General features: G+C 39.0%; 1 protein-coding gene across 1 annotated transcript in view; it reads right to left on the minus strand.

The window, feature by feature from the left end:
* KCNT2 (potassium sodium-activated channel subfamily T member 2) overlaps positions 1 to 13,745 on the minus strand; it is a 173,817-nt gene that overhangs the window by 34,957 nt on the left and 125,115 nt on the right. Inside the window, exons 18-20 of the mRNA XM_072948260.1 lie at positions 5,849 to 5,950; positions 2,340 to 2,423; positions 1,319 to 1,447 (exon numbers count right to left, since the gene is read on the minus strand). Of these exons, the coding sequence (XP_072804361.1) occupies positions 1,319 to 1,447; positions 2,340 to 2,423; positions 5,849 to 5,950 (315 nt within the window). The remainder of the gene's footprint in view (positions 1 to 1,318; positions 1,448 to 2,339; positions 2,424 to 5,848; positions 5,951 to 13,745) is intronic.

Here is a 13,745-nt window from a genome sequence, read left to right on the forward strand (position 1 = left end):
ACAGGATAATATTCTGCTCGATGGAAACCTTCCTTGGACTTATCAAGTTCAAATAAGAAATGGTTAATTGCTTAGGTGTGAAAGCACTTTTTTTCCCTCTTAACCTCTAATCTAGTGAGAATTTTTGGATGCAGTGTTCTTAAAATGTTCAGCATATCTGGCCAAGCTATCTTACATATGTGACTGACTGGTATGTTTCTCCCGTCAGTCACTCCTGATTTTCTCTGATGCGGCCTTGCTCTTTGTGGTGTGAACAACAGGGACCACAGCCAACGACAAACTCAGATGCAGCAGCAGGGCCGGTAGTGACGCTCCTTTCTGCACGTCGGCAGCAGCAGCGAAACCAGCACCTCAGAGAAACGGAACCCCTATCTGCTGGCATCAACATCGCTTATTCAAATGTCAAACTGTAAATTGTCACAAAAAAACAAAATCTACTCCATCACCCTTCTGCTTCCTACAAAGCTCTTCTTTTCTGTACATGGATGCGTTGGATTTAACCACCAGCTGGTGTAACGATTACAGGACTATGAACACGCGTGTAACGGATCTGAGCCTCACAGCTGAGATAATTTTGCATCAAATCAAAGAAAGAAATGGCTAGCCAAAATTTTCAATCACATTGAGGTATCTGAAGAAGAAAAATATTTTAATGAATATAAACCATAATTTAGAATCACATAGTATGGCCAAATTAAAATGTGGGCATGTTTTCAGGCGTACGCAGCCATCAGAAATTCTGCTCCATTTTAACAGGCTCTAGTTTGCTTTTATAGTCACTGAGCTTTCCTCTGGGAAGGTCTGCACTGTCACTGGAGGGGTTTTTGGTTTTTTTGTTTGTTTGTTTTTTGGGTTTTTTGTTTTTTGTTTTGGCGTCAGGGTAATCTTCAACCTAGAGCTCAAAAAAATGTGTGTTTCCTGCTTACGAACTTATCTTTATTTTCCTTCTTTCCAAATGCTAATATACGAAGTTGAAGATTATCTGAGAAAACTAGACTGCTTGCCCAGAGAAGCGTCCCTGTGCATCAGAGGTCACTCAGAATTAACTTACTTCCCAGCAATCTACAAAAGACACTCAGAGCCCAAAGCCCACAAACTCTAGAATAGGCCTTTAGCCAACAGTAGTTTATGAAGTTCTGACCTCGTTTACTGAAACAGTCGACAAGTATTTTGCTTCTGAGACTTGAGTTACCTTGTGTTCAGACAGCACTCCTTTCCGCTTCCTCTGACGTATTTCAGAAAGAAGTTTCTAGATTTAGGAATGGATGTGTTCAATCACACTAAATATGAAAACAGGGATATTTTGGTATTTCCAAACCTCAGACGTAGCAAGTTTTTGAGATTCAGTCCTGTAGATCCCGATGGGAACGTCTCCGGTGGAAGAACACAACTTCTGGTAGAGTCTGGCGTAGGTTCTGATCCACAAGTCGTCCTCCGTGATCTTCATCTGTAACACAATCCACACACATTGCTGCCTATCAATAAACACCCAACGGCTATTTTTCACTTCTTACAGATAGCACTTACTGATATTCTCAGATCTCAAAGCGGTATATCATCAGTGCTTTATCCCTGGATTAAAATTATTTATTGTGTCCTATTTAAGTCCTATCCCTGGGGTTCGCCCAAACTTGAGAAACCAACTGCTCCACCTGTGGCAACGTGACGTTGTGTTAGTTCAGCTGACCTCGTTTTGGGCAATATCACTCATAACTGACTGGGAACTGTCAGACAACCTGGGAAGACTTTGTTTCAGTAACAGAGGCTGCTCCTGGAATTTAGTGGACAGGGTCTGCAGATGCTACAAATCTTAAAGTGCAAAGGACACTCCAGCACAGAAAAGAACTGCCCATCCAAAGTTCTAACAGCACCCATCCTGAGAAAGGTGCGTGGTAGGAACACAGGGCTCCCAGACGGGAGGCACAAGTACCTGCCCTTCTTTGCTAATCACAAATTTGAATTGTCGGCAAGTCACTTCATTAAACGCACTTGGACACACTACACTCATTTATCAAGTAAAGGAATTAAACTGCATGATCACTGTTTTCCTTGACAGTATGACATCCTAGGTCAGTAACCATTAATCTCAAATGCCAGCTAGAAAAAAAAAAAGTTCCAAATTTTGTACAGAAAGGCTATTTTTCTGGATTATTAATTTAAATAATATGTTTTTCTTGAAACTTTTTTTTAAAGAAACTAAAAAACTGGGATGCTATTCTTTGAGTAGATATTAGAAAAAAATTAATAAATGACATAGAAGAGTTAGCCAAAGTCCATGACAGGTGGATTTCAGAGCTGCCTCCTGGAATGATCCTCTACTCCACAGAGAACTAACTTACGGAACAGAGAAACCCCGATCCTGGTGTAGTGTCCAATCCCAACAGGAGTCTGGTGATGGAGATCATATAATCCTTCACAAAGGACTGCAACACAAACAAAATACATATTTACTATGTGTACGAAATATGTAGAACCGCTTAGAGTATGAACATTTTATCACTGCTTAAAGGTTATTTCTCATAACACATCACTAAGCCTCCATAAACAAGGAAAGAAAAATCTATCTTGTCAGTGTTCTAAATACACACGTACAGTTAAGCTGTCCATAAAACAGTAGGAAATGATTATTTTCTAGAATATCCTGATATGCTTAAATTTTATGCATGCTGTTAAATAGGGTGAGAACCCTTTACTTTCAATAACAAAAAACTATGAGCTGAAATAAAAGAAAAAATCTTAAAAAATACTTCAAAGAACTAAAATGTGCAAGGAAATATTTCAACTAGCTTTTGTTTTTTGTTATGATTAAGCTTTATGCTAGTAGAATAAATTTCTAATATTTAAATAAATCTAAACAATTAGTAGGTTAGCATTAAGTATCATGGTGAGACTATTCTATTTGCTAACATGTATATTCTGACATGTTGTTAGGACACTATTCAATAGTGAGATTATTGGCTGAAGGGTGATTCCAATTTCTTCAGTTTATTTTCAGCTCTGCATGAAAAGAAAAACTCAACCCATGCAAGCAAACTTCACCATGACATGTAATAGTTACTGCAGAAACTGTATGAAATGACTGCTTTGAGCTGGGGCATCAGGTGTTAACAGGTGAAACGTGTCAATAATCATCCAGTTACTCTGCACAGCAAAGACTTTTAAAAAGTTATAACACCTTTAAAATACATCCTCTAGACTACTTTGCTGATTACTAATTTATTTCACCAAGCGCTAGTTTCAGAAAACTAAACCTTCCATCTAAGAAAGAACACCAGGAAACGCATCCATTTCCTTTTTTCAGGTCAAGTAAATGGCACTTTGGTTTCCAAGGTAGATTAGTCTCCTAGCAGTTAGGACATGAACATAGCGGGGCCACCAAGAGGAGTCGTGACAGGCACCCACCGTTAGCGGCATTCAATTTCATTTCTCACTCAGTGTTTGCTAAAGAAAACTTTTAAACAAATTCTCGAGCACTTAAAACTATTATTTCCCAAAATGAAAAACAGAAAGTAGTTCTGGAAGAGAAAGTAAACTGAAGATCTGGCCAATGACTATTTTAAATTATTTTAGAGCCAGATGTGGTAATACAACTAACATTTATTGTATTCTTCACTAACACAGTCTTTGTCCAGAGGTGATTTGTTGAGTAACTTTATCAAGGTGCAGACAAGAGTTAGGCATGAGCCAAAAACATGGCTAGCCCATTTAATACCGCAAAGTCCAAGCACTGAATCTCACGTAACTCGATCAAAGAAAATTGTTTTTCAGTTTCATGTAGTATCTATTTACCTTTATTTTAGATAATTTTTTTAATAATTGGTTTTCCAGATCTACAGAGATGAGAATTAATGAAAGTGATTAAAAATATAAAAGTGACCTGGTTTTCCAGTGGGATATAACAAACAAACAAATAAGCAAAAACCTTTCCAGTGAGTTAAAAAAAAAATACTGTCAGAAACTCAAGTTTTATGCAGACGCAGAGTCATTTACTGCCGGGAAAGGGTTGGGAGTAATCTGATGAGCTGTGCGTGGCCTGAAGGTGAGGGTTCACACTACACACTGGGTAGCTGATCTTTCTAAGCCCTGTGTCATCCATTTATCATGACTGATAACACCGCCCGTAGGACAGTTTTCCTTGGGGAAGCAAATTAAGTGATGTCTAGGGTAGAATTAAACTAATTAAATCACTATACAATTGTAGTCATTGATAATAGTTCCTGAAATATAATACAAACATTTATCCTGAAGAAGATGCACTTTAATCATTAACCAAAACAATCAGACAGTATATTTTAAGAATACAAGAAACAATTAAATTGTATTTAGTGTATTTTAAGAATACAAGAATGCATATTATGTAATTTTAGGAACTAAAATATTTTAAATTTCTTAACTTTTTTAACCCATAAATGAGTACCTATCTGAAAAAGGTACCATTAAAATACCTCATTTGATGTCAGGAGAAGGTAAATGGGCAGTTACTACTTTGAAAATTATTCTAGTTCCTTCTTCCTGCAGCAGCTTCAGAAAACACGCCATTTCCTGTATCTCTACGTACAACAAAAAATGCAAAGCAAAATGAAGGGAAAGAAAGCAGCACTGCTTTCCAAGCCTGCAGAATGGTTTTCCTTCTAGTTAGTTTATATGTACGGCTTTCTCATGGGATCTTATTTGAACACAAGATACTGTGGCTAAAATGTCTGAAAACCACCAGTGCATCTTGACATCAAGCATTTGACCGCCATTGACATAAATCCCCTCAGATTCAACGCTGCTCTTCAAACAATTCCCCCGTCCAATTGGCTCTTGAAGAGCTCAGAAGGATGTGTGCCTGCTAGTGGGGTTTGAGGTGGAAGCCTGACTTTCGGGGGCGCCCGGATAACGTGCCTGGCAACTCCAGGGAAAACAGGAGTGTGTGTCCTTCTTTGCTGTGTTGCTCCTGGACTCTCCTGGCATTAGCAGATGGTTTGTGACACTGCCAGGGGCACACTCACGGGCACAACTAGCCCAAAGGCCAGCAGAAAAGCTTCCACTATCTTCGGATTAGTTTATTCAGTCAAGCAGGGTAGAAAAGCCACCATGAAATACACGATCATAAAACACAACAAAATGCTTGAATGCTCAGTTTGAGATGAAGGTTCTCAAATAACTTAAAGTCCTCTGAATATCTGTTTTTCTCTTAATGGATATATTTAGAAATTATCTGATTACTTGAAGCAAAGGATATAAAACATTACTGCTGTTCAGTTTCTGGCAGAGTTAAAAATATTAAAATATACTGGTATAAAATAAAATCTCCACGAATGTCTCAGCTCTGATAAAATGACAATGTAAAACTTTGTCATTCAGGTACAAACTGAATGGTTCTTAGTTGTAAAATCTTTCTTACATTTTTCTAAAGTAGGCAATAATTAGCAAATTTTTAAAATGTACCTTTGCTCATCAGTTTATTGACATCAATTTGGTATCTTATTTTTAAAAAATGTGTTTAGAAAGCAGGCTGTCTTTTTTTTAAGCTAGTGATTTTTTTCTTAGCTTTCTTTTTCAGTGTAGTAACACGCTTAGAGTAATATGCAAAATATATTAAATTGTTGCAATACACATTGTATGACTCTGGTGTCAAAGAATGCCTAAAAATTATTAGATTATTCTGAAAAACAGGTTTTTTTTTTCTTACAGTATGTTTCATAGGCACATTTACGTCACTAAATACATGAAAAAAATACTGGATTGCTTCCAGAGCCAATTTTAGGTGAACAGCTCCATGACCACCACTGGATGTATTAGTGTTTGACAAAACCTGAACAAAACGGAAGCACTTTGGAGAGAGACGCGGAACACTGCGTACCTGGTAAAGGAGCGTGTCCAGCATGCTGATGCTGAAAACCCTCCCGGCAGCGAAAGGCAGTCGAAACATAAAGGCTAAATTTGAACCTCGCTCTCGTTCTTTCTGTTCAGAAATTCGAAATAGAAAAATGTGTGAGCATTCTCTACTTTCTGCTGAGTCACATCTTCCTAACATATGTGATAACTGACATTTTTATTATACGGTTCTTAGCTACGAACATGCCACTGCTTCACTTTTAATGGCATTTTGAATGTCTCTTTACTTTCCACAACCAAGTTTTCTTCATCAATTAAAATACCCAGTAGTTAAGGACGATGCATCATTTCATAGACTAAACACTTATTAACTCTTCATACGTATTTCTGAAAAGGGCTGGAAGTGACATTAATACAAGGAGCAAACACAATAAAATCATTCCATCAAATATAAAAAAAAATCTAAAGCCACATCCTGTGCCATAACACTTAGAAGATCTACTTTTTTTTAAAAAAACTATTTTTAATTTTTTGGAGGGGTGTAATTAGGTTTATTTATCTTAATGGAGGTGCTGGGAGTTGAACCCAGGACCTCGTGCATACTAAGCGCACAACCTACCACTGAACTATATCCTTCCTCCAAGATCTACTCATTCTCTTCTGTAAGAATAAAAATATAGGCAGGTAGGAGCCAGCACCCCCAGCGGTTTCTAGCTTTCTGTCATTTCAGTTTTAATTTGTCCATCCACCTTTTAAATTGTGCCAGCCACACCAATCTGCCGCCAAGCCTCTGTAAATGACCAAAACAAAAACGAAAACGAATCGTGCGTGTGTGCGTGTGTGTGCGCGCGTATACTAGAAACACATACAAGGTTGCAGTCGAGCGTTGCCACTTCCGGTTGTAGGACCTTGTACCAGTCACTTAAACCCCCGTCCCTCCATTTCATCGCCTGTGAAAGGGATTCATGTTGGTGATGACATCCCATTGTCGTGATAACAAATAAACAAGAGCAAGCACCTAAACGCATTACATATAGTAGGCACTTAGTAAGTATCCCCTTCTATTATTATTAATGCTTCGAACACGTCAAATTCTGCAACACCTCGAGGACTTCACACTGCTTGCTTTCTTCCTCTAATGAGACTTCTAAATTTTTACGGGGCTGGTCTGGTGTTATCATTACAGCTCGGATATTACTTTCCCAAAGAGACCTCCTCTATCACCTGATTTAAAAGAGGCCTTCCCCACTTACTTGCCTGTAGAACCCTGTTAATGATTTTCACAGCGTTTCTGAAATCTATAATTCCTTATTTTTTAATCGGTTAACTGTTTGTCTGAGGTAGACCAGTGAGTTCCAGGAGGACAGAGCTCATGCTTCTACTTTCTGTTTCAGAAACAATGCCTAACACGAGGCCAGGCACACAGTCAATGCAATTTTATTGAACAAATGAATGAACTCTGTCTACTGACAGGAGTTAACTACATCTAAAGCGAACGTGTTGCATAAACTTTGTAACAGTCACAGAAGAGGCAAGAAACGAACAATCCGAGGTTCACTCAACACCCCTCTCTTCTCACTTCGGTTCTTCATGGAGGTTTGAACACGGAAAAAACAGCAATCTTTGCGTTACGCAACGTTCTCTGACTTTAGTATTTCTTTTGACTGTTGCGTTTTACAAAATACAATAATATTTCTGTGACTGCCTGCCGGACCAACATATACTATAATGTCTTTTGTTTTCAGACATATCATATGTCCTTCCTTAGTAGAATTCTGGATTCAACTGAAGTTTCAATGATGATTTTGTGTTTTCCTAACAATCACTTATCTAAAAATATCTCCAAGAAATCTGAGCCAACCGAATCATGACTGAAAGATCCCAGACGGTTTAATAGCCTTGGTCTTACCTATCTCTTCCATTTGGTTTGCTATCATGAACATATGCTTTTGTTGGAAGAAGAAATTTGTTCCTGGCACAAATTTTGTTTCCTTAAACTGTGTCCATCCAGTACCATATGGAATGAGATGAAAAAATTATTGGACTTAGCGGAACAGCGTGGGAGGTGGAAAAAAATCAAGAATTTTATTGGCATAAGTTAATGGTTTCCAGTTCCTATATTCTCAACTACAGTTCTTTGACATGTCTTCATTCTCCTGCCTGGACCTAACCACAGTGTAATCCCCAGGTCTAGCAGCCTTTCTCAGCATTCATCCTACTTGACCTTTTTTTTTTTTTTATAGTATTTGGCCCTTTTTCCCCCTCTCTTCCTCCTTCTTTGTCCCCATCCTGTCCCTACCTTAGTTCACCAACAGCCCTCAGATCTTATTCCCAAATTCCCAGGTCCTGGGCAAACAAACTCTGGCTTTCCTCTCACCACAAAGCTGCTCACCCAGGGAGTGGCCTTTTGAATTCAAAGCAGAAAATCCTCACGTTCAAATACAAGTCTTCAACGGATTGCTGAAGTCTGGGGCATCCTGCTTGTCCACCTTTCTTCATATCTGCCTTCTTCCTCTACCCGCTTATCTACCTTTTCTGAGGAAAGAGACTCATCTCTATGGAAGCACAGCTCTGCACACACAGCTTCTCCGAGATGGGCTGTCTCTCCCAGAACAGGTTTCCCACCAGAGCCTCTTACCGAGATGCGTGCTTGGGAACCAGGGAAAGAGAGGATCTGGGGTTATTGGTGGCTTTAAGCAATCTCTCTTTCTCTCTCTCTTTCATTTCTCCTCCTTTGGTACTGCACACAGAAGAGAGGGGCCATTCCAGTAATAAAGAGCACTTATCTCTGCATGTCCACTGTTCTTCTTGCCCACGGAAAGAGTAGGTTCCAACCACCGCCATGCATAAACACACGCGCACACACACACACACACACACAGTCAATTCCAGTCCGTGTGGCAGCTCAGAGGGGGCGCATTTGATGGAACACTCAGGGATTCCTTCTTGTTTATGAGGACTCAAGGCTGACAACTTAGGCCCATATCCTAAAAAACCCTTGAGTCAACCCAAGGCAGGTTCACGCTGAGGGAGTCTAGGGTGTGGGGGACCGTCTTCCTTATCGTGGAGGGGAAGGAAAAGTATTCCAGGCAAAGTTACTACCCTGCCACACTGAGATACAGGGGTGAGGTGACTGGGTGGGTTACCACCCGAATCAGGCCATCTCGACAGGGGCTCTCGGTGACTGCACTGAGACACCGGCCCTGCGCCAGCACGACCTGAGGAAAGCAGGACCCTGACCACGCCACTCAGAAATACACAACACACACAAGCAACACGCACAACGTGGCTTCCTGCCCCCGTTCTCCCCGAGGCTCCTGAGAATTGACAAGCTTTGAAGGTTGGAAGCTTCTGCAAAACATGTGGGTTCAGAAAGAAAGAATGAAAGGATTTTGGAGGAAAAAAAAGATTTTCAAGAAGAAAGGCCCTTGTACCTACAATATTTCATGCGCGTGCACCTGAGGATAAATGCCTGCCAGCCATACATGAGCACGCCTGCCGTCACTTGCCTCACCAACCTGTCTTCTTAAATCTTCTAAGCCCTTGTCTCTCTGATGTTCTTTAGGACTAAGTCATTTTTCTTATGCCTGGCCCTTTCTGCTCTGTCCACAGCCAGGCTTTTCTCTCCTTAAAAATTCAGTGCTGACTTGATGGAGACAAACACAGCGGCTGCACACTTGTCTTCCGATTGTAGAAATCTGTCTGCCTTTTGACATCACTCTCTCTTGACTCACAGTCCAGTCTATTCTTTGGACTCTTTACTCCTTTTCTCTGATTTATCTTCTTCCTAGACCCTCCCCCATGAACCTCAGGATTAATTCCTTCACTAAACCCATTTCCCTTGTAGCTGTCTTCTTCTGAGAACTTATCTTTTCCTAAGGTTTTATATTTATACCTTTCTGTGCATGACAACTTTTACGTACATATACATATATCTACTCCTATCCCTTTTCTAAGCTTTGTTGATACACCACTGCTCATTTATCACATACTTCAACATTAACAGACTTAAATAGACAGCAATGTGTTCCCTACAGAATAAAGTCAACTCTTGCCCAGAATTCTCTTTTTGTATTTAACCAACATATCTCTTCATCCTGACAGTCCTAGACCAGGTCTTTATTATTTCATGACTGGCTTATTGAAATAACTTGCTCTTTCTCTTTTTCCCATAATGTGTCCCCATCTAGATAAATATATCAATGTCACAATGATACGATGAAAGTACAAGATTGATGATGTCACACCCCTGTCCCCACTTAAACACTTGCCAAAGCCCCCCACTCACTCCACAAGACGTTCCAAGACGCCGTATCCAGGTGCTCCACGCTCTGGCTCCCAAACTGTTTTGCAGGATGACTTCTTGGTAATTTGCAGCATGAACTACTGATGAGTTAGGCTGACTGTCCGGTGCAATCCTGAAAATTCCTCTGTCGGATTCAGACCCTGCCTCCCTATGGAGAATGACCTCATCTCACAGAACTCACTGTCCCCACATCAGCTCTGCAAGCCCTCCTCATCCCCTAGCACGTATGCTCCACTCCACACCCTGCAAAAACCCGTTTGTACCCAGTGACGCTGCTCCACTGCTCCTGTGAATAATTCACCATGCGTGATTTACTGTCTTTTTTTCATTAACTTTTCTTACAGTGCAGAAAAAAAAAACACTACAGATTTTATGACACTATTTTCAAGTCCTACAAGGTTTTTTTTTCAATATATGTATTTTCTTTTGAAGTACAGTTGATTTACAATATATTGTTCATTTCAGGTGTACAGCAAAGTGATTCAGTCACACAGATGTTCTTTTTCAGGTTCTTTCCCATGATAGGTTGTTATAAGATATGAATGTGGTTCCCTGTGCTGGTCCTTGATGTTTGTCTATTTTATATACAATAGTGCGTATCCGTGAATCCCTACTAGTTACACAGTAAGGCCTACAAGTTTTAAAGTTATAGGAAAAAATAACAGCTCAAGAAAGTAACTCCAACTGGATTAGAACAAGTTCCACAATTACTTGCCTTCTTTCCTTCTAGACAAGGAAGAAGTTGTATTAAATTTTCAAACTGCATTTTACCAGTGCTACTTTTTACCTATGAAAAAACTTGAACACGATTAATCGTCTTGACCGTCCATTCCAGTTTGATTTTGGGGACTCTATCCTTGATCTACCTCCCTCTATCGCAAAAGACCAACATGTAGGCTAGAAGTTACACACTGACAGTGAAGGGTCCAAATCTGAACTACAGAGATGCTCCATTCAGCCTGCAAACATTTACTAAAGTCTAACAAGTCTCCAACATTTAACATAAAGGTCTATACTTCTGATTTCTTTAAATTTGGAAAATCTGGTATCATGGCAACGACCGCCCAGAATTGAAAGCATCTGCTGTTTTAGACTCATTGTTTCTTAGAAATGAGTCACTGGACCAAAGGGTTTCACCTGCTGGCACTGACAGGCGCTCAAGTTTCCCCTTTAGACGTCAGGCAAAGGGCCCGCCAGGCCCGACCTCATCCAAACAGTAACGTAGGCTTAACAGTGATAACATCAGAAATACCACAGTAAACTAAAAATACGTTTAAAATGTGTGTTGAAGAAAACAAAAGAGAAGAATTCGAATTGACTGCAGAATATTCTCATGGCTTAGTAAAAATTCTAAGCAGTGGAATAAGTGCAAACACTTCTCGGTTAGTGGTTATGTTCTAGTTTTGCAAAGATTCGTAGTTTTCCTGAGGAGAGAGGCAAAGCCACACATTTACGAGGCCACGGACTGTGCGCTTGCACAGGGCTTCAAGTACCCGGGAGGCCCAGGGAAGAAGAGGACGGTGTCACGAACGAAATGACATCAGATCCGAACCTCAGAAGAGAAGTTAGCCAAGCAAATAGGAAACAGCCATGAATTTCATGTGCACAACCCTATTCCTTTTTCTCTTTATAGGGTAAGAAATTTAAAATATTTGTACTTTTAAAAGCTAAAGTTTGGAGAAAACCAACCACTGTTCTTTCTTACGCTTTTATAAAACTGTAAAATAAACTACGTGTATTTACTTAGAAAAACAAATGAAGGTAAGTTCTGTATCATTTAATGATGCTCAAAAACTCACAAAATACAATTACAATTTTTAAAATAACTGAAACAGGTTAAATCAACAATAATTCCCAGGATAGGGGGAAGACTGAAAAACAACACGGCTTGTAGAATGCAGGTACCTCACCGAAAAGAGGTTTAAAATGTCTGCAGAAGCAGCAGGCAGTCCCAACTGGGGAAGTTTCAGGTCAGAAAAAGTCAGGAAATAATCTTGACACCATAATTAAAGAAGCGCTCCCACTCCTGACTAGAGCGTCAGTGTAGAAGTTAGGCTGGAGTGGCGCTCAAGAGAGTTTCCCTCGTTTTCATTGAGCATTAGAACCGTCACTCACGGGATCAGCTCTAAGGAAGGGAGGCTGTGGATTTAAAGGTGATACTTAGACATCTGAGCATCTGAAAGGTAAACAAAGTGCATGAATTTCCTGCAAAAGTGCTATGACATGGAGAGCTCTCGGCGAAGACTGTGTCATGCTTTTGAAAGATGAACAGGAATTCAGAAGAATGACTCACTGCTGAACCCAGACTATGTGTTTCGGTTTTATACTACCTCCAAAAGACTATGCCATATGTTACGCTTCTAAAAAAAAACCACTTAAATAAGTTTTAATCACATGAACACATGATGGATGTTTGTTATAACTGTCTTACATGACGTAAGCATTCAAAAATGGGGCTCCACAGAACAAAGTCACTTTCAAAGTAAAGACTGAAGTCATATACGAATATACCATGGTGTACGTAATATATTAAAAATAAACTGTCATAACTTAGTTTTAAAATTTTATGGCAGTATTTGAGACCCCAAGAATAAATTTTTTAAAAAATTACATAAGCAATTAAGAAAATATAATGGTTATAGATATTACAAAAAATAAAAGATTAGTCCTAGTTTCCAGAAAGCAAATATTTTGCCAAAAAAAACAAAAACAAAACAAAAAAACAAAGCCAACAATATCGAAATGTCAGTGTTTGAATAATTTGATACAGTTTGATTATGACAACAAATACATTACAAATATGAGTAAGCATAATTCTAGATTCTCATCACATTACTTGAAGGGATTTAAAGGAGATGCTTTTTTAAAATACAAAATAAGAGTTTTAAATCTTGCGGAGAAATGTATGCACAACAGTAAGCTAATTATTCAGAACATTTTCTGAGCCTGTCTCTAATTATTTCAAGTTACATATTATGACAGCATTATGGATGGATGCTTTCAAGAAACTCTTCTGAAGTTTATGCCATGGAGAAAGGCATTTAAGAGTAACCAATTTGCAAATAAGTGTTAATTTTTCCAATGTAATACATCTGTACTGTGCTGACTTCAGTGTTTCAAAATGTCTCCTTTTTCTACTTGAGCTGTGAGTCTCTTTTGGTGTAAGTTGGTACTACACAAACATGAAGCCCTTTTTGAAAGCAGAAGTTAAGATTTGTCCAGTTTTTTGGAAGAGTTTGAGATGGAGTAGCATTAATTCTTCTTTCAATGTTTGCTGGAATGCACCAAAGACATCTGATCCTTGGTTCTTCTTTCTTGGGAAGTTTTTATTACTGATCCAATCTCCATACTAGTTACAAGGCTGTTCAGACTTTCTGTGTTTTCATGATTTAGTCTAGGTAGGTTGACTAAATCCATCTACATCAGGCATGTAAGTTTATTAAAAGACAAGTAGTTGCTGGCTTTGAAAATAATAAATGTTAACCACTATGGTGCTGTAATTTATTTTCATGAAATATTTAGCTCAATAAAATTATACAATTTTAATAATTAAACTTTTCTAACTTATATAAATCTATCGCTTTTCTGTATTTTATAGTTTGAATAGTTTTAAAAG

The sequence above is a fragment of the Vicugna pacos genome, chromosome 23 (genome assembly GCF_048564905.1).
Source record: "Vicugna pacos chromosome 23, VicPac4, whole genome shotgun sequence".
Classification (NCBI taxonomy): Eukaryota; Metazoa; Chordata; class Mammalia; order Artiodactyla; family Camelidae; genus Vicugna; species Vicugna pacos.